The sequence below is a fragment of the Clupea harengus genome, unplaced genomic scaffold, assembly GCF_900700415.2.
Source record: "Clupea harengus unplaced genomic scaffold, Ch_v2.0.2, whole genome shotgun sequence".
Classification (NCBI taxonomy): Eukaryota; Metazoa; Chordata; class Actinopteri; order Clupeiformes; family Clupeidae; genus Clupea; species Clupea harengus.
In genome coordinates, this window is record NW_024879769.1 from 43,459 (window position 1) to 65,568 (window position 22,110).

Below are 22,110 nucleotides of genomic sequence, written 5' to 3' on the forward strand. Positions count from 1 at the left end.
AAGACTAATAATTGTTAACTACCCTGACAGTACTACTACTCGGGTTTAGTCATGTGAAAGCACCAAAGTTGAAAAGATTTGCCTTGGGATGGAGATACAATACTCTGTGCGGTTTTGCTTAAGCCATGATTGCAATGGTGTCGAACAGTTTAGTTTTCATATCACAAAAGCATCCCACAGCACTGCCTGGCACAGGACAGGACACATCCCACACCTCAAACACAGGCTCACGCACACACACACGCTAGACAAGATCCTTTCTCCTGTTGTCTTCCAACATAGAAGCTACGATTTGGAAATCCCTAGATATCAAGCGGTGGTCACATTGCCATACGCGGTCCTAGCAGATGACCAACAGTTGTAAAATAGAAATGACAAAACCTGAAGCTTCTAGAAGCACTGTCATTTGACAGTTGTAACCATGTCAGAGACTTCTTGAAGGGAAGAATATATGTTTAGGAGACTGAACAGACAAACAAAATGTAATAAAAACAGCACAAGAGAGTTTTTAAATTATTTACTTAAAAATCCTCCCATATATGCCCCATAACATTTTAAAATACAGCAGTTTACACAGTTATTAATATTCAGTTTTTTTAGGAAACAATTGAGGAAAGGCCTAAGAATGAAATAAGAATAAATATGATATTTCACTATGCAATACAACAAAGTAAAACGAATGACAACACTGGACAAACCCCCGTTAGTGAGCCACTGCACAGACAACAGGAAGAGGCTAGAATGTGAGTGAACACGGCAACAATCACATGCGAACACAGGAAGCCAGGTGCTTAAAACTGGTATTTCTGATCAGGTCACTCACTGGGAGGAGAGGAGAGATTGAGAGGGGAAATGTCTGCTCAGTGAAGTAAATGCATGAATGGCAAAAGTAAACAAGTTTCATAAGCACTTTGTGTTAGACTGACAGTAAGAGCGAAAAGCACAAACAAAAGTCAGGAGACAAAAACTGGGGAAGATTGTGCATACTTAAGGAAAACCCTTATGCATAGCGAAACTCGATGTGGAAAAAAAACGACAAAAAAAATATACCCTCTCAAAACTTTACAACCCCAAATTTAAAAAGGAAGGGAAAGCTTATTGATTAAAACGTCTTTTTTTCAATCTCCTCCTTTCAATCCCCTCTAATAGCAAAACAACCTTTTTGGATCTTTTCACTGAGAACAGAGTCCAGTGCATGCACTTCTTAGAATATAACAAACCCAACATGTTTTCAGCCCACCACAATCTTGCCATAGCTTTGTAGCCAAACTAAAAAAAACTAGACAATGCATCATTTAGATGCAACAGAGCCATCTTTGCACAACTCTAATTCAAAATACATGGAGTGGGGAAGCAGTCTCACAGTAACAGATAAGAATACACCGACCTCAGATAGATGGTGGTAATGAGTTTCTAGAGACAGCCAACAGCTGGACCTGTCTGGAGACATATACTGATACTTTGCATGAAGGATATGGCAAGGCAATACCAACTTCCATCAGTTTTTTTGATTAGTTGTGAAGAGTTAAGATTCAAATTTGGGAGTGAAGGAAAAATGTAAAGAATTCCACAGCATTCCATCAGCTCTTTGCATTTTAAGGCGCAGTTTATACAGCAAAGCTGGGGAAAGTTATGTTTGGGCAAAACTGTTAAGGGAAAACAGACTATATTTGATCTGAATACACACATATTTGGTCATACGAGGTCAGTGCAAACACACTGTGACCTGATCGGATTTCACCTGGGCCAAAAACCAACTAATTGCACCAACAAAAGAACGAATTGATTTCTTTTTTTTTTGGACATTTGAAATCAAATTATTAATTTAAATAAATGGTGTTCCAACAAAAAAGATCTTTTCAACAATCATTTCCTACTAATCCTGCTCAGCACTGACCACTCTGTATTCTCCTTAACGCGTCACATTGTGGTCGCACTAAATTTAGATATGTGTTTCACAGGATGTGCAAAGAGGCGGTGTGAGGTTTTTCTTTCTCGTGCTACTAATAAAATATCTATCTGACATTTCAGAAGTCACACTATACTTTCATTTCTCGAACCAAATGAACCATAATGCCGGTCGGCAGACACACTTCACAGAAGGGAACTTCTGGATTAGAGTGGGGTGCCAGTGAAGAACAACACAACTACATCGATCATTTGCTCTCAACTAAACAAGAATGGTATGTTGTCGTATTTTCAAATGTCATATTAAGGGCAAATAATGACATTTACGTTACATAAATTATTTCGTTTTCGGAAATACACATGATTAACTTTGTAAAAATATCAAATACAACAAAGTTGTTGGAAATGATACAAAGCACCAAAAAAAGGAATGCTGAAACGACGCCCTACAGAATCTTGTCAATGCATTTAGATCATATTTCAGAACCGTGGCAGATACCTGAATTTCCTATGGCTACAACCTGTAACACCAACACCCCACAATCATGATCACCTGAATGAGAACGCAAAACAACAGAAAAACATTGAACTTATGTTCGGTTTGCAATAAATAGTTGACATGTTTCCGTTAAGGCCTACTCTTCAGATGCAAGAGTGCAAAAAGCATTTAACAGTGATCAAACATTTGGCTGGGGCTCCCTGCATAAGATCTTCCCCCTCACGTGGACGAACAACGACATTTACGACGGATCTTTTAAAAGCATTCATAATAATTATGAATATGTTTATATCATAGGCCAATTCAATTAGTCAATTTTGTTCCGACCCTTTAATGCGTTTCACAACTATTCCTCCAGCTCTGCCTTGAGAGTTCTGACCTATTCTAAAATCCCATTCGAGTCGAGTCCAAGCATGAGTGAGCACAGCGACGACTCTTGTGTCCGAGCATGAGTCGAGTGAGGAGTGTAGAGGTCACGCTCCCACCAACACCATCACTGAAGAGTGTCAATAAAACCTTACTGTCTATAAATATATGTCTGAGGGTTTCGATTAGCGCAAACTGACATACAGTACATAGTAATTACATACAATACTTACTGTACATATTGAACGGCTCTTGGATTATTCAGCTCCTACTTTGGTGCATTTCTTATGATAAAAACACAACGTTAATGATATTTAACATTTAAAATGTTCCCACTAATGTGCGGTCTTATACTGAGCTGCCCATTTTGAAGAAGTTTGGTCAGTCATTTCTACCTGTGTCTAGGAAGCAGCTACAGGGGTTATGCTCACATGGAAAAGACCACTGTACTGTACACCAACAAGTGTACTGCTGGGTTGGGATCACAAGTGACTAATTATATGGGTAGTTTCTTGACATGCAGCAACGGAGCTGGCCTGCCTTGATCTAGCTACCACAGACTAACCTTCTGACATGCAAGACACATGGAGTATGGATGCATGAGACGTCAGTCAGGTTAAGGGCACAGTCAAGTTTAGATTAGATCTACTACACACTACACAACACTGGCTGTAAACATCTGGTAGGTTAAATAGAGGGTGGTTTAAGAGCAGGGATTTCAGCTGATGACAGTGGGCCCCATTGTGCAAGCTTATGCTACTGCTACTGTACTGGAAGTCACGTTCTACCACGATAAAAAAAAAAAAAAAAAAAAAGGACTCAGAAAGGAAAAGAGTTGGCAAAGAAGCCAAACAGAAGGTGCTAGATCTGGATGATCCTGGTCTGGCACTGTGTGAACATTGCTTTCAGTTCGCTCTCCTGGGCCTCGTTTACAGCTTCTGGTTCAGGACTTTTCTGAACCTTGGCCACGGCGAAGTTGATGCCTTGGGTGAGTCCAGCTTGCGTCAGGCTGGCCACCTGCACCATGGAGCTCTTGATCTTGGCGAAGGGGGAGACCACCCGGCTGCCGTTGCTGTCCGCCGGGGAGGGGCCCATGCTGCCCTCCACCTGGGAGCCCAAGCTCCTTTGGGAGCCGCCCGAGACGGCAGAGCCAGGGGCCTGGACGGTGAGGAGGTTAGCAGTGGGGGCTGTGGGCTGCACATTCAGCTGGGACGGTCGGGAGAGTTGCTGCTCGTCTTTTTCCTGCAGCTGCTGAGGCTGAGACGCTTGCTGGGGCTCCAGTGAAGATGGGGGGACCTTAGCACTGAGGTTCTTGGGGAGTGTCGGCTGCTCGACCCTGCCCCCTTCCACAGGTTTGGTCTGAGCGTCCTGGGCAAACTGGTGGCAGTAGACGTCAATGGGGGTGCCGAAGTCGATCAGGATGGCCTCCTCGGCGGCCTCGGGTGACGGGCCGTCGCCCTGGCTGTACTCAGAGTTGGCGCCGTGGACGACGGAGGGCACGGCGATCTCCACGCTGCTGATGGACTGCGAGCGGCTGCTGAGGCGCGGGGCCGACGCCACTATGCCACAGCTGGGCAGCACGTAGTCCACGTTCTCCAGCGAGCCGGCGCGAGGCTGCTCGTCCGAGTTGTAGGAGTCCGAGTCGGATGAGATCTCCAGGTCAGAGTGGTTGTCGCACAGGTCCTTTATGGCCACCGAGCCAGGGTTGCTGTCCGTGGTCTCAAGGCTGCTGTCCGACTTCCAGAGGTTGACCCTCATGTTGGGTTTCAGGAAATTCACCTTCACCTCCGGCTTGGAGAATGTGCCAAGCCGACCAAGATGCTTGAAGTTGCCAATGTTGACGTTTGATTGCTTGACCTTCTGGTTGAGAGATGAGAATTTGTTGAGGAGGAAGCTTTTGCCCTGAGCTAGACCAGAGCCCAGGACCTGGTCTGCAGCTTTGCCTTGTATGCCCATTATATCTTCATGGGGTTTGCTCTGTCTCCTGGAAAACAGAGGATCATTCACAGTTAATTCATTCAGTGTGATGGCACCTCACAACAGCAAGTGGGAAAGATCTCCTCCACTGAAGGTTTAAATATGATCTAAAATCTTAAACCTGTCAGTGAGTGCAACAGCTATTTTTATCTAAAACTCAGCCTCACCTCAGAAAAATTTGACCCAGAGATAATTAATATTTCACCGTGAGGAGACTGCTGTCTGCAACCTGCCCCTCCCTACCTGAAGCACTTCTGAGGAGTCTCCACAAAAATCACACGTCTCTGAGAGAGAACACTCACCTCTCCAGCTTCTTCTCAATTATGGGTAGGTCATGTCCCATGGCCTGTTTGGCTATTCGAAGCATCTCGGCTATGCACTGCAGAGTATCTGAAATACAAACAAACCAAAATAGTCGCAGCACTTCCCTGTGTGATCTTTGGTCTAAGCACATTCAGCAGAATCAGGGCTCTACAGTGCGAGTATTTCACTCGCATTTGCGCCTAAAAATAGGTATGTGCGAACTTCAAAAATTATTTACGAGCACAGTGCGCGAGTGACGGGCTGTTGTCAATACACGGAACAACTGCGCAAAGTAGTGAAACATACCATAGATTTCATATGGAAACAAGTGACGGGGTCGCGACTGCAGGTTGTGAACATAGCATGATGACGCGCTTAACTTCCTGCAAATGAGAGCGACGATTCCCAACCAATGGGCCAGAGCCATAAAAATAGAGAGTTACGACGATCTCGCCGACATGTAATCACTTGGTATAAGTAGCTCGCAAAAAACCCACTGCTGGCAACCTGTTTGAATGGTTTTCGACGGGACAGACAGCAGCACCACCTCGATTTACTGACATTTTCGGTATATTAACACATAATATCAATTGGTTACTGGTGTGTTGTATCCTGTTTATGTCTGATACTTAATTAACATTTATGTATTACATTAACTTATAACACTAGGCAGCAATATTGTGAAGCAGAGCTAGAAATGGCTTTGCTAGCTCCCATACTGTAGCTCACACCAGCAACTGCTCAATTTAAGACAAGAAAGGAGTTTGGTAACTTAGCTAGTAATTGTCAATGATAACGTTGGCTAATATATTCTAATAACTAGTTAAGTTAACTTCAAAGGGGCAGTCGAGTGTACAGGTTGTGTCAGCTTGGATAGCTAGTAGTCATTTTCGATTTAAGCCTCCCGTTAGCCTTGGCAAACTTTTAGCTAGCTAACTTTAGCTAACTATGAGGTAGCATATCCTAGCTAAGTTATACTAGCTATCAATAGCTAGCTAGTAAACTCATTGCAGAATGGACTATAGGACAGGCCATGCATGACATTAATGAAGAAAAAATAAATGAATATGTGATTGGTTTAAATATCCTTGTCTATTTGGGCAATTGTTATTATCATTGGCACCACTTTCAACTCTCAAACTATCTGTCCAGCTAAATCTGTTGCTTATCAGATTGCACAGCAATTCATATGGAGGATATGAGATAGAGTTAAATCAAAGGCCAGGTAGGCATAGTAGTTGTAATGTGCTATCACATCATTTGAAAATCTAGACTTGATATTCTCTTATATTTGAATGATAATTCTGTTAATTAAGTATTGCCTTAAAATGATTATTTACATTGAATTAATTGGAATTCAGCTGTAGGCATATACTAAGAGATCTGTATCTTAGAGACTAATTGTATCCACAATTTAAGTACTACAAGCTTGACTATTATGCAGTTGTAGACACAACACAGGGGGTCCCTGGGCCTGAGAAGGGAAGGAAAGGAGTTTAATGTGGCTATATGGACTTTTAAATGTGACTAGAACTAGACTAAAACTATAAAGGATAAAAATGACTAAATGTGACAAACTAATATGCATTTTCGTCTTAAGACTAAATCTAAAATAGCTGCCAAAATTAACACTGAGATAGGGGACCCCTTAATCTGCAATTCATTGTTGCTAGCTCTAATCAGAATACTAACTAGGCTAATAAGAGAAGACTAACTTTGTATGCCAACGAACACCAATAACTAGAACTAATTTGACAGACTATAACCCAAAAGACTTCTGGTTATGATACACATGCTCTCTAGCTAGCTACAGTGAAAGTGTTGCTTACGTTACAGTCTAACTAACTGCATTTAGAATCTAACAAGCTATATCTTACAATAAACTTTAAGTAAAGCTGGCTATATAAAATACTACTAATAACAATTGATAAGAGGTCCACTAAAGTGTTGAAATATGAACAAATGCAGTAATCTGATCAATTTACCAGCTAACTTGCTTCGGAAACACTGAACATGAATGGGGTTGAACGTTGGAAAATACAATGTTTGGAATTATAGGTCACAAATGACATGCTTTACTTCCGCATAAAAAAAACCCGCTGTGCCCCTAAATTTCTTTGTGTGCTCCTAATTTTTTTCATTTAGGAGCACATGTACTCCTTGGGGAAAACCTTAGCGTAGAGCCCTGAGAATACATCACTGAAGACAGGTCTGCTCTGACCACTACCTTTGCCGTCGTCCTCGGGGTTCCTCGCCACCGCCCTTAGCGTGTGGAAGTAGCCACTGGTCTCTTCATTCTTGTAGTGCAGCCGCATGCAACAGTACTTTGGCTTTCCAAACAGAGTGGGCTCTGGTCCTGCCATTGATAAATGAGCAATTTATTTACAGGGGATTACATTTCACTTACTTAGGAGTACACATGGATTTCTGGTAAACTGATGGAAATAAGCTATATCTTATGGAGAGCATATGAAGGCGTATGAGCATCCACAGTCAGGGCAGGAACATGAATTAGGTCGTTAAAATAAAGTGAAAATAGACCACCAGTATAGTTTTTATTTGTATAAACCTTGATTCTATTTCAGTCTCAAAGGCAATTTAATTATGCCCGATGTGCAAGCTACCACAAATAGGCCACTTTTTGAAAGAGCTTGAAACCTTGCATCATAAATTTTCTTTCAATCTGTGCCAATTAGATTAGCTTCTGAGACTCGACCAAACGAGCCAGCTGGAACCACACTGAGTCGTGCACAGACACCAACGCCCCTACAGACGCTCGTTACCTATTTCAATCTTCTCCAACATTACAGACGCTCCTTACCTATTTCAATCTTCTCCAAGCCCTCCAGACTCAGGCGCTGGTACTGGTTCACTTTATCCGCCTCATCATCATAGCTGTAAATAAGGCAAATCAATCAGATGACATTTATATGAACTAATGAAAGGCTTCAATCAAGGCCAAACTTAGTAAGCAACATAATAGTCAAGGCCAAACTTACTAAGCAACATAATATGCGCTGTTGGACAGGAGCAGCAGGACGTCGACGTCTTTGTGGGTGGCATCAATGAGGCTGGAATGAAGAAGCACAGACAGTTCAGCCACCTTCTTTGCTTGTTTTCACAGTATAAATCACAGCTCCTTTGTCCTACTCTTGACTCCCTCACAATCCCATCTAGTTCTAGACGTCTGCTTTTCAAAGACTTTTATACCTCACTATAAACTAGGTCCATTACATAGTTTTTGTTGTCAAAAAATCCAACTTCTTCCAGACTCCCAGCGATGATGTGATTATGAAGTCAAGATCAAGGGATAACCATTGCCCAATAGTGCAGCGCATTCTATGGATGAATTGACATTGAACAGGCCCTGTTCCTTTAGGATTTCTTTATTATTGAGTCACACAACACCACACAAACACCACACCAACACCAACACCACTCCAACACCACTCCAACACCAACCTGGGGTCACAGTTGATGAGGGCCCAGCCGCCGTGGAACTTCTCGTCGTCAAGCAGGAGCAGCTGCATGTAGGTCTGCACCAGCATGCTCACCTGCTCCTGTGCACCTCTCTGGCTCTCCTTCTCCTTCTCCTCGTGCTCCTTCTCTTTGCTGAAGATGGAGTACAGGTCCTCCGTCACAGGCAGGCCCATCATGAGGTCTGCAGAGAGACAAGAGCCCCAGCCCACAGGGTTAGTCAAGCCCCAGAGGTTCAGTAGTGGATGGTAGTTTATGGAAGTCATTTCCCATAATATCTGTACAGAAGGTCATTTTTGAATGTCAGTGACAAAAAGGGACATGGTTCTCCAACACACGTACCAATGACAGCTTGCCTGTACGCATCTCTGAAGCGGTTCAGGTAGTAGCGGTTTGCTGAGTTCACACCATCCTTCATCACTCCAGCCAGTTTCCTCTCTCCAGTGCGAGTAAAATCTCCCTGTTCCATGACATCCCCACACAGGTACACATGACATGACCACACAGGTACACACATGACATGACCACAAAGGGCAAAGCAGTTTCACAAATCCATCAAATGACATTTCGAAATAATGACTGCAGCCATAGTTGGTTCATTCATTTCCCTAAATGATATACACGGCATGAGATGCCTGTGTTATCTAAGTACAGGCCACAATCTCATTTGAATACACAGAAAGATAACCGCTCATATGCAGTAGTTTCTCAATGGTCCTCTTCATAGCTTGAACTCAGGCACTAGTTCAGTCTATTCCACGTGGACATACTGATGTGTTAGCACTCACTGCATTTGTGATATGGAGTCAACAGATGCGTTGAAGAGTGAATTGAATTTAAAATAATCAGTATTTCAAGAAAAAACATTTATCTAGATGATCTCCCAGAGGAGAAAGGGAAGATTTGTGGACTCCTCAGACAATCATGCTTTTTGTTTGAGAAATTCCTTATAATTCCCATGGAAAATCCAAAGTCATGCTTGTGGAGGAGCCACTGATCCTGTGGTGGTCACGCTCATGCATGACTAAGCAATTCTCAAAACGTATCTGTCCAGGACTCTGGGAATGTATAAAATGCAACGTTGACTCACAGAATGTGAACATCTACAACATTCCACCGCAACAGAACTGGTTTAACCAACCTGCAGACAGGCCACCTGAATGTGTGTGTACTGCTGTGAGAAGACAGCCACCTGAATGTGTGTGTCCTACTGTGAGAAGACAGCCACCTGAATGTGTGTGTACTGCTGTTATTAGACAGCCACCTGAATGTGTGTGTACTGCTGTTATTAGACAGCCACCTGAATGTGTGTGTCCTACTGTGAGAAGACAGCCACCTGAATGTGTGTGTACTGCTGTTATTAGACAGCCACCTGAGTGTGTGTGTACTGCTGTGTGAGAAGACAGCCACCTGAATGTGTGTGTCCTGCTGTTATTAGACAGCCACCTGCTACTAACCTTGAGGGCAGCGGTGCCGGCGTACTGTCGGCTGATGATGTCCCCATTGTTGGCCCACATGACCTGATAGATGCGGTAGCACTTGGGAGGCAGCGGCTGTTCAGGAGGCATCACGCCTAGCTTCTTCAGCTGTTTGGGAGACAAAGTGAACAATTTCAGGAATGCAAATAACATGTGACCTACCTGCTGTGTGTTTACTGAAACTAGTGGGATGTCAATTGTCCTCTACGTCGTATATTGCATGGTGTCTCTACTACTGACACTGGCTCCATGTATGTGTACCTGCTGTTCCATGACCATCCGACCAATAGCAGCCTGTACAAGATTAGTCCTGTCCAGACAATCCATGCAGTTCACTCTGAAGATGCCCTCCTGTTGGCAGATGACTCCTGCTTGGTCCACCCTGGCAGAAACACGCTCATGTGAATATTTCATGAGGACTGTCATTTTTGGTCCTGACCCTTACTGTAGAACAGCTTTAAACCTCAAATTGTGTAACAGACACTGTATATTTAACCACAACAGAAACATGACCCCACTGATCCTTCAGTGTACACCAGAGGAAGCTCCTACGCTCTCCAGTCATCCGTATTTCAGAGCGCTTGTTAGCTATTTAGCGAACGTAACAGTCAGTTATGTCAAAGGGATCATATTAAATCTGTGTTTTGCTGTGGGGGTTCTGCATATTTTTTTTTATAATGTTGATTATACACTTTTAAAAGACATGTGAATATGCCTTCATAGGTAGTCTTGGGTATTCATTAAACGGATTAAGCACTCACCAGGCCCACTTCATGTCTGTGATGAGATCCCAAATGGCATCTGTTAGGGTCTGTACGTTCTCAAACTTCATCCCTCGGCTAAAGGGTGTAAAATTTAACATTATGATCCATAGGAGATCCCCACATTCTACATATATTTCCACACAGAATTCATTGCATTGTAGCTAGATGTATTATGTTGTTATGTAAGCTGCTATGTTGGTAATTTTCTACATTCAAATATTCCATTTAAAAAATATTCTGATACAACTTCAGAAAACAGTTTTGGGGCCAGAGGTGCCAAATATAATTAAATATAAAACAATTGTATAAATTAGATGGGATGTAATCCCCCATACGGTCCACAATGATTTAATGACCCACAGCAAACATCAAACACAGCATTAGTTTCCCTTGGGGATACTCACCAGTGCTCATGGAAGTCAAAGGAAACGTAGGTCAGATTGGGGTTGTTGTACAGCAGCACTTGTTTGAGGTATGTGTCACCAATCATTTTCTCCCTCCCACTCTGGTCCACTAAGTTGAGGATGACCTGCAGGGCAACAAGTGATCAGATGAACTGGTACACCAAACAGCTTTCTGGGACTGCTTTTCCATCATCGTGGTTATTAACAATGTTCCTTTCTTCAATAGTGTACGGTTGACTCACTATTATATCCAACATGTTTATATAGCGCACCCACTGGATACATTCCACGGATCCCTCTGAGGAGCCGACTAAAATAAACCTGACCGACGCTCTAAACATGTTATATTTACAGCTTCATATTTCACACATTTTACCTGCTTCTTGTAGATGCTGAGCTGCTGTTCAAAGTGAGCACCAAAGTACGGAATGGTTTCCTTTTCATCTGGAACATTTAGGACAATACATTACAGAACATTTAGGATTTCAAATGAACCAGACAGCTGGAAATCCTTTTGTCAATTGTAGGCTATGTGCGCTCACCTTTCTCCAGGCGAGGCCGTGGGTTGTAGCGGTACCCTGACTGACTCCAGAATATGGGGACGGACCCCCGGGTCTGCACGAAGGACAGTGTGTGACTATGGACGTGGATCAGCTGCTCCGTCTCCACATAATTGGCAACATGGCCATCTGTGTCCACACCTCTCCGCTTATAGCGCATCCCTGAGGGGGAGAAAAGGAGGCAGGAGAAAAAGTAGTAGTCAGTTCATCAAGTCCTTTCATTTTTCCTATTCAATGATCCTCCATCCAAGGGTACGTCAGATAGCTCACTTTACATCAAATCTATATAAACAGAAATGATGCGTAAAACAATCAAACAAAACAAACAAAAACCAATATGCATCAAAGTGTCTCAGTTTGTGCAGTTGCAGTTTGATGTAGGAAGCGCACCAGCACGATGGCGGCTGCGTCGGGAGATGAGGGCCACGGTGAAACGGGGGTGAATGTCGTCCACGCAGCTGAGCTCCTGGAGGGGCGTGTCTGGGCTGCTCCTCTCCTCATCGGAGCTATCGTTGTAGTTCACCACCAGCTCTTCCACCTGCACAAATCCCTGGATGACGGGGACCAGCCAGAAGTCCACCTCAGGCACCTGGGGTAGATCAACACAGAGGTGGGCACAGAGCGTGGTTTATGTGTTGTGAGAATAGGGACAGTATCACCGACAACATCACAAGAGAATGAGCGAAGAGAAGAAGAAAATCTGTGGGTGAATGAATGAATCAGTGGGTTAACAGTAAGGTCTGAAGTATGGCCATGAAAAGACAAAGGCCACATCCCAAGCACTCTCCACACGGACTGTGGAAAGGAGACACTGCTCCTCAGCAGGGCAGGGCAAGGCATTATATGAGTCACCACAGCTGAGGCCTCATAAAGAGGAACTATTATTACAGGTCTGACTAATCCAAACAAGAGAGTGAGGAGAAAGTAACACAGCCTCTGACCAAGTCACTGAAAAGTGGAACCGTTTAGAAAAGACATTAATAGGTGTCTGTTTAGACGTGGGAAGTGAAATCGGCGGCTAAAGACACAAAATCCATATCCTCTCCTGAGGACAAAAGTCAAGTACAGTTTCTTATCTGTTCTTCTTAGGGGCTTGTGTAAGGACAGATGGCCCTATATAGTGTTCAACTATCTCAACATTTTCATAAAGTGCTGATAACCAGGGAGTCACAGGTGAACACACACAGTGACTACATTCCTTGGTGCTTGCAACACTCGAGAGCATCCATTCAGGTTAATAACTCATCTACATAAACAATACTGGACAACAGCGCATTACAATACAACTTAACCGTATAAAAATACTAGACCCTTTGAACTAAATAAGATGACCATGTTTTGATGCAATAAAATCAGGGTGCTAGGACAATGAGCTGTAGAACTAAAACACACGTTCAATCACATATTAAATATATGACCGGTCTGTACGGTGAGATCATACCTCGAGGTCCAGAAGCTCCTGAATCATGTGCTTGTTCCAGAAGAACCGGTCATCCACCTACAAGAGGGGAATGACAAGTCATCTACACAGTCAGTGATTACAATTGCCATTTGGCTTTCAAACAATTCAATCAGTCATTTTGGCAGGCCTACAGACTTGAGTCATCAAAAAGCTGTGTCTGTGGCTCTGTGTGTGTGTGTGTTGTGTGGCTCTGTGTGTGTGTGTGTGGCTCTGTGTGTGTGTGTGTGGCTCTGTGTGTGTGTGGCTCTGTGTGTGTGTGTGTGTGTGTGTGGCTCTGTGTGTGTGTGTGTGGTGTGTGTGTGTGTGTGTGGCTCTGGTGTGTGTGTGTGTGTGTGTGTGTGTGTGTGTGTGTGTGTGTGTGGCTCTGTGTGTGGCTCTGTGTGTGTGTGTGGCTCTGTGTGTGTGTGTGTGTGTGTGTGTGTGTGTGTGTGTGTGTGGCTCTGTGTGTGGCTCTGTGTGTGTGTGTGGCTCTGTGTGTGTGTGTGGCTCTGTGTGTGTGTGTGGCTCTGTGTGTGTGTGTGTGTGTGTGTGTGTGTGTGTGTGTGTGTGTGTGTGTGTGTGTGTGTGTGTGTGTGTGTGTGTGTGTGTGTGTGTGTGTGTGTTTCCATCTCCGTCATAATTCTTATTGATTTAGACCTACCCTGTACAAGTGCACTTACTTCTTCCAGCTACGCGAATGAATGTTCAACATCACTAACAAGTATATTTTTAAGGCAGCAAATCCACTCTCATGTTCAGTGGTGACTGGAGACCAGGAGGAGCACTGAGGTGAAGCAGGTCTGCCTACCCGTTTCCAGATGGGCAGCTCGGACTTGACCGCGGCTCCCTGACGCTGAACGGTGTTGGTGAGGTCATAGGTCAGGCTGTAGTAAAAGGAATCGGAGTCCATGAACATCTTGTAGAGTTCATCCAGCAGCCGCCTCTCCAGCCGCTCCTTCTCCTTGTTCTCTTTGACCTGTGGATCAGGGGTATACTGGGTGGGGTCGGACTACGGGTGCAGACGCAACAGCGGCGGACACACTTTTATCACAGGCTCTCAACATTTCACACGCAACAAATACACAACAGAGATGAGAGAATTGCCTTTATATGTATGGTGGCACATGTGTGTGTGTGTGTGTGTGTGTGTGTGTGTGTGTGTGTGGTGTGTGTGTGTGTGTGTGTGTATTAAGATGCCAACCTTTTTCTTGTTGGGCACAGCCACATTGGACTTGATCTGATTCAGCGTCTTCAGCAGGAACTTGGACTCATCTGGGGACTGTGTGATTTTCTCTTGTTTGTTGATCCCAAAGTGGTGCTTCTTGCAAGGCTGAAATTAGTGGACAGAAATGATCAAAATCACTCCGATTGTTTCTGAAACTAGGCTTTTGTTCACACCCTTTACCTAAATAACCCATGACTGATACAGAATGCATGAGGTGCACCACATATTGTACAGGTGTAAGGAGCTCTTCCCATCTAACACTGAGACATGACACACAGAATATGCAGCCAACTGGAGTTCCACAACCACACACAACTCAAAGGAAACACTACCCCCAAAGGGCGTGTCCGACATGTTGTTTGGGTCATTATCTGAAAGTCACTGGAGCACAATTACACAGTTCAAACAGTGGTCCTCTGTTCTAGCTTGTTTCTAGCAGTAGTCACTTTGGGGTGTGTGATAAGTACATGAGATGTCCTAAACCGGTTCTAATAGTGATGTTCTGTTGAGCAGACACAGGGAAAACACAACTGTTCCTTCACTTCTCTCAATGTTTCATTTACAAAAATAGCTAAAGCCTTCTACCCCCATCCAACACCACAGAAATTGAAACCATGGCAACACAACACCGTGGCTTCTGATTGGACCGCTGCCTGTGCTCAGACAACCTCTGCTGCATGGACCAGTGCTCCTCTCGTCTCCCATCATGCACTGGGGTGGACCCCAAGCCAACTGAAAGCACCTTAGGAGGGAGGCTAACTCGGAAACAGCCTGGCTGATAAGAGCACACTGAATGTAGTATTTACAACTCATCCACGTCACTGGAGGACCAGAAAGAACAGCTGCACATCAAGCATTCAAGCGTGCGCGCAGCGGGGACGCTGCAATATGCTGATCTTTCAAGAGGCTTTTAGAGGCAAATGTACCGCAGGGGTCTACACAATAGTAAGCCAGGACTGGCATGAAGAATATAAATAGAGGCTTTAATGTCAGGGGAGGGACTACCTGTGGGCTCTCTGAAATGCCACACAATGAGTGGCAGATTAGTGTGTGTGTTTGGAGGAGGGGCGGGGGCTGATCTTTACAGGGCATGTTTTTCCTCGGGGCTGACGATTCACCCACCTCCAGCTCCAACTCCTGGGGTTCATCCTCCGACAGCTCCACCACAGCTATTTTGGTGATCTTGTACACTTTGTGGTTTCCTGGCAACTCTCCAACCAGCGCTTTCTGCCGAATCAAGACGAGGCACAGAGGAAGATCTGAAGAGCAAGACAAAGACAGAGAGGGGTAGAGCGAGAGGGAGACATAAACAATGAGTGAGAGAGCGAGAGAGAGACATAAACAATGAGTGAGAGAGCGAGAGAGAGACATAAACAATGAGTGAGAGAGCGAGAGAGAGAAACGGAGGGGAGGAAAGGGGCAGGGGAAGAGATGCGTCATTAGTCCCGAAAATTCAGCACATTCCGCAAGGCGTGACTTCATCGGCGGTTCACTTCCATGCCCCAGCCACCGCGGTCAGGACAGAGGGCGGCCGATGATTTATTCCCGGAGCAGGACCTTGAATTAAGCCCGGGAGCAGGACGCTCGCCGATTAATTGGAAGTGAGAGAACAAGCGCCCTTCATCCTGGAACAAAAACATCCCAGCGGGACAGACACTGTGAATATTTTTGTGTCGCCTCTCACAGTTTGGTAAGGAGCCAGCCCAACCCCCAGGGACCGGCAGCTGAATCAGAGGCAGCCAGTGACTACAGTGAAATCTACCTCAGGTGACAACTGTAGAGAGAACCAGACAACCCAACAGCTGAGCGGCAGAGTTACCTCTGTCAACACCGGATAATATCCACATCCTCCACGGACGCATGCCTTTAGGCTGATCTCTGTGCATTAGATAGCCGCCACACTCAGTTATAGCTGAGTCATAATCTCCAGGCTGTTTTCTCTGAGCAGTTTTGACAGGGGCATGAATGGTAGCACTGACACATTCACTGGGAAACAGTGGGAAGCAGTGAAAGCAATGCAACCAATTAGAGATGTACAAGTCAGGTTGACGAACACAAAATTATCAAATTATGGCTTCAGGGGGAAAAAAAAGGGTCTGGCAGAAAACTAATTTGTATATGTTGAACAAATATAAACAGTTCCTACCAGGCTATGGTCCCAATAACTCTCCCAATAACTGTCATGAAGTGGCAAATCTAATTCTTACAGAAAACTGTTAGTGATCTTGATCAAGCAAGGGTCTAAAAATACCTTCTAGAAGAATGTGCAAGAGACACATCTTCAAAATAGTCATGATTACAGAGCATGTCGGTGTGCACATATCCATTTTCAAGTACATTCTAGTCTATTTTGGGTTGTGTCAAAAGAAAAGAAAAACAAATCCAAACAAAGTCTGTGATAATTAGATACTGTAATGTTCTCTTCTCTCCGATAAATTAATGGATTTTGTTTATTCAGTACATGAAGTTCATAAGGAACCACTGATATTCTCTTTTACACCGATATTCTCACAGACACACATCCCACCCACACACACACACACACACACACACACATCCCACCCACACACACACACACACACACACACACACACACACACACACACACACACACACACACACACACACACACACACACACACACACACACACACACACACACACACACACACACACAGCTCCTCTGAATCCCCTGTGGCTTCACTGATCTCTAATCCAGTATCTAAGACTTTCACTTGACACAAGAGTTAAGACAACAACGTTAGCCCGGTAGTTAGCCTTATTAACTAATTATGCCAATTACCCTCGTGAAAACACCACTAATCAGAAACACACTGTTCTCAATCCCATCGACTGACAAGGACTTCCCACTTACCAGCATGAAGCTGTATCTTCCCAATGAGGCCCTCCACTAGGCCCAGGCAAACAGGGTTCCATGCCAGCAGCAGGTCAGTAGCTGGGGAACACAAACCGTACAGACAGGTGGTGAATAACAGGCCTATGCAGGAAATGTTCAGCAGTAATGTTAATGGCACAATGTTTTTCCAGTTATGTCATAGGTCCTGGGTAAATACTGAAGCTGGGGTTCAGTTGGTAACTCAGTAGTCGGCCTTCTAGTTCATTTAAAACCATATGTTCAGTGTCTTTGTATTCTGTGCCTTTAAAAATTGCCGTAGGCTGAGTCTAGCCTATTTAGTTTGATGGACCCAATGACCATCTGACAGTTGTATACACACTGGAGGACTGTGCTTAGGTCTGTGTAAATACCACGGCAAATTGAGAGCAAATTGTCAGTCAAAACTGATGTCATAACAAGAGTCATCCTGTTATCATGTGAGTGAGACTAAGGAAAACGATCAGGGCATGTCCTGTGGAAAGATCTTTATCCATCATTTACAGCCATGGAAATTAGCTGCTGTCCAAACGGCATTAACTGCCCACCACGGTCTCAAACAAAGCCAAAAAAAGAATACCACATTAGTTATACCCTACTTACTGACAAAATCTGCATCCTTTCACATAACTAACCACTTGTAGAGGCCATTATCTTTTAATAGCTCATTATATGGATACTGTAATAGCCTGCCTAATCATAATATTAACTTATCTCATGAGTCAGGGAATATTAAACAGAGATTACTTCACACTGTAATCCTCTCAAGAGGGAAGGGGCCGGAAGGACCAGATCTTCTCAAAATCCTCCATGAACGTATTTCATAATAACCGCGTTCAACTTTGGAAAGACTTGTTTCACTGGAGGTAGAAGTGGATGTACAAATAAGGAAAGAAATAGTAACCAAATATGTTCAACAGCAAAATAATGGAATTTGCCATTCTAGCACAAATACATACAATGTACACCTACGCCCTTTTGATTAAAAGATTATGTGGTGAATAATATTTTGCCCAGGATGAACATATATGCCACTGCCTTTTTTGTGTCCTGCAGGGTTCCGCGCTCTAACTCTGGCTGGTAAGGGACAGCTTAGGAAGTGTGAACCTACGGGTGTGGTTAAGCCTAGCAGCAGACAGGAAGTGTGAATCATATAAAGGGGCGCCCTTTCCATGCTTTTGCTTTCACCAAGCCCAGGCAAGGCAAGGGAGCTAGTTCCAACACGTAAGTCACATCAGTCCCCACCAAAGTTCTGCCAGCAACAACTAGCTGCAACAAGTCCTGTGCCACATGACGCCAAACTGATCTTATTACCACAGTGCCCTGCATAAGGCCTAGGTGAGAAAGTAGGTGGCGATTGGCAAAACTGCATGACTTCTCTTCAGGCTAAGCGATCACAGGCTCAGTGGTATGCACTGGACGACACTGTGTAGATGAGTGCGTCTCGGAGCAGCTGAGATCGGCGTATGGCATTTGGCCTGTGGATGAGTAATCGGGTGCAAGCAATGCTGTCGCACTTTGTGGCAGAGAAAGAAATGACAAGAACTTAGGCCTCCGAGCAAACAGCAGAGATGACAATTTCCAGAGACAAGAAGAAGGTCATAACTGACATGAATCACAATCAATAAAACATCAAACATCAAAACCAAACCAGCATTATTTCTTATAAGACATAACAGCCCAATCTCTGACTCTGAGCAACAGAGGTTTCTTGACTTGGCCTGACTTCAGCTAATCCTTAGACACTTACCTCTTCATTTTAACCCTTTCTGAGGACACAAGGGCTGTCTAATAAGATACCTATGGCCACTGGAGAAATCTGAACTCCTTCAGATGGCTCTTGGCTCACGTAACCAAAGAATCATCCAGAGCATTTGTAATGTTGGTCACCAGTGAATGCACAGAGTGCAAATCATGACATGCCCCTCGTTCTCTTCTGTGCTGCCTGTTTACCCAGCACTTGTGTCGATTATTGGACCAACAGACTTTTTTAATGAACAGTGGAAAGCCTTTTCCAATTAAATAATGGAACAGTGTTGCAACCCAAACCTGATGAGCCTGGCTGCACACACACGATGAGACCCAAGCCAGCTCTGCAGACTACTCCTTCCCGCTAGTGCACAGTCCACACTCAAACACTGGCCCCACTACTGCATCTCAGTTACAGCACAGTGCACTAACCCAACTGTCAGTTCTGCTCTGACTGCTCTGGACCAGGACAGGCCAGGCCAAGAGAGGGGGGGGGGGGGGACATGTGTCTGTACACAAGACAGAGAAAGGCAGGTTTGTCTGAGTACATGCATGTAAGCCTATTTGAGTGTGTTTGTATACAAGATGGAGAGAGTGGTGCCAGAGGAACAAAAATGCATTGGAGATTCAGCTCTTGCATTTCCTGAGCCAAGGGTACACAGTGCTCTACTCACAACATGGATTTTATTCAGGACCCTGTGTTCCCACAGGCTTTAGTGCAATCAGGGAGAATAAACAGAGACTTGCAACACTGCAAAGTAAAGGGACAAGAGAAAAGCAGTAATGGGTAAACGGATGTGGCACTTAAAAAATGAACATGTTATTAGAGATGTTATTCCTAGTAACTGAATTTTGTATGTTTGTTCATTCATTTCTAATCAATGTATCTACACGAATTTGTGGGTAAGTAGGCTATGGAAGGATAGCATTCTGAAGAGGTCAAATCATTATTTACAAATTCGTGTATCGAAGGTCTACTTATTCACTTTTAATAAAACCTGAATGAGCGGCCTCCCCGCAAACTATTGATACTTTTTTAAAGAATATTTATCACCATATCTATCAACATGCCGTGAGATTACATATACTGTCTGTACGTCACGTTCATTTGAGTAAGGATGCAAATATGGAGGAGATTGGTAACCATGTTTCAGTGTCAGGTTAGGCAACACTGATGTTTAATTAAAAATGTACAGACACACCCATAGCAATGACCTCTAACGATTTCAAGTACGCTTTAATTTTCCCTCTGAATTCAACGCGATCATTGGCTTGTCGTGTGATACAAGAACCACAGATGCGTTTCATTTCCTGTGGTGCTGTGCACCGGCTGACACATAACCTAGCTACCCGGTTCTAGTCTCACGACGTCCTTTTGGCCTGCCCATGCATGTTTATAGAAAATATGAGAACTGACTACTGCTCTCTCGAAAGTAGGGCAATGATACTGGCCAGATGAGAGGCAGAGCGATGGCCTCTGTAAAGCAAGAATATCATCAGTGGCTGTTACAACTGGTCTCATGGGATTTTGGTATTGGTAGATTACAAGCAAACGTTGATGTTACCCCAACTGTAAATATTAGTAAACCATGCATGTAAACCAATATAACATAGTTTGGTTAGCTTGTGTTTTGTGTGTCAGAAATTGCATGAAGCTGTCGGTATGACCTGAACGACCTAAGAAATAGTAAAAACGCTTTAGATGTGTAGAGATAATACGATAACGTGAAATGCATGTATCGATAACGTAACTTTACTACAGAGTAGTTGGTAATATTACGTTAGGTGCTGTGCTGGTAAATCTATGATAACGACGTTTAGATAACGTTATTTTGTTGATAACACACAGCGTCAGCCAGGCATAACTTACCATGTCGCACGCTCAGAGTACCATCCTTCCTGCTGCACCACAGTGCCCTGTCGCCACTTTGCAGAATATAATGGTCCTTTGCTTGAAATAGCTCCATTTCGACCATAAATGACCAAACATGTGAATACTGTTTGCATCCAGCAATGCTATGTAAATCTGACTTTGCTACAGCCCAACTGACAGTAACGTTTTAACTGACCCAACAGAACGTCCCCTTGCTTTAGATAACAAACGCAGGCTTATTCGATAAGCGTGCTAGTTCGCCAGCTAACTAGCTAGTAGCTATGTACGTTTTTATTAGTTTGCTAGTCTCCGACATTCTGTCAATATATTAGGTACAATTAGCATTACTTCTCAGGCAACATAGATGCCATTCTAACGCGTAACGTCGGCCGCGACAGACTGGACAACTTCTTGGTCCTTTGAAAATGTCGCTGAGACTGTTTCTTCCCAGTTTCAGGACCGACTGAATCAATTTCCTGCAGAAACAATCACACGTGACTGCTGTCGTCATCCGAAACATGATTCCCCGGTCTTCGTGCCACTGAGACATTCAATGATATTTAATTGTCTTGAACAGGTTGACATAGGTAGACATCACCTACATTTTTGATAATGTGCCGGTAATAATATATGTGAATCATGATACGACATATTCGCCGGAAACCCTATTTATGATATACTTACTGTTATAGGCTACCACAGCTGCCTTTTCAGAAATGTAAAAAAAAAAAGTAGGCTAGTCTATATATTGGAAGTAGCTCACAGACAGATTGCTATTTGACTTTGACAAAACTAGCAGTGATAACTGTCAGCCAATTTACATCTAGTTTTAACACAAAAGTGTAAAAAAAAAAACTGTGATGAGCAAGAAACATATGAAGACGTTATGTAATCTGACGGTAACGAAAATAATCAGTGAAGATGCTGTGCAAACGCAAACAAAAAAAACATTATCTCCATCTACAGTATTCAGTGCAGCACAGTGACAGTGTTGTTGACCATTCACGAATACATAGTGGGGTAGCCTTCTGAGGACATTGCAATAAATTGTTTCCTAAATCATTTAAATGAATGCAAAAGTTCTCTGTGGTAGACTTCTCCGATTCAGAGTTTTACATGTTGGCACAGACACAATTAGGTGACCTATCTGTGTTTTGAAATTGAACACATAAGTTATTAAATTAAACAGTGTG

The 22,110-nt window shown here is 43.8% G+C and overlaps 1 protein-coding gene across 3 annotated transcripts; it reads right to left on the reverse strand.

Moving 5' to 3' along the window:
* Positions 1 to 502: 502 nt before the first annotated feature.
* Positions 503 to 21,419, reverse strand: inpp5f (inositol polyphosphate-5-phosphatase F). 3 transcript variants are annotated; one of them, XM_042705018.1, is made up of 20 exons: positions 20,915 to 21,419; positions 17,278 to 17,358; positions 15,525 to 15,661; positions 14,379 to 14,507; positions 13,986 to 14,153; positions 13,178 to 13,234; positions 12,127 to 12,325; positions 11,719 to 11,898; positions 11,553 to 11,620; positions 11,177 to 11,301; positions 10,770 to 10,847; positions 10,270 to 10,390; positions 9,988 to 10,116; positions 8,873 to 8,990; positions 8,516 to 8,714; positions 8,053 to 8,124; positions 7,875 to 7,948; positions 7,281 to 7,409; positions 5,053 to 5,140; positions 503 to 4,757 (listed from the first exon to the last, which is right to left on the reverse strand). In XM_042705018.1, the coding sequence occupies exons 1-20, from the start codon at positions 21,018 to 21,020 to the stop codon at positions 3,635 to 3,637; spliced, it is 3,381 nt and encodes a 1,126-aa protein (XP_042560952.1). In that variant the 5' UTR covers positions 21,021 to 21,419; the 3' UTR covers positions 503 to 3,634. The 3 variants fall into 3 exon arrangements, with proteins under 3 accessions (XP_042560952.1, XP_042560951.1, XP_042560950.1); XM_042705017.1 differs by having other exon boundaries at positions 13,986 to 14,171; XM_042705016.1 differs by having other exon boundaries at positions 13,986 to 14,186.
* Between the last annotated feature and the right edge of the window lie 691 nt (positions 21,420 to 22,110).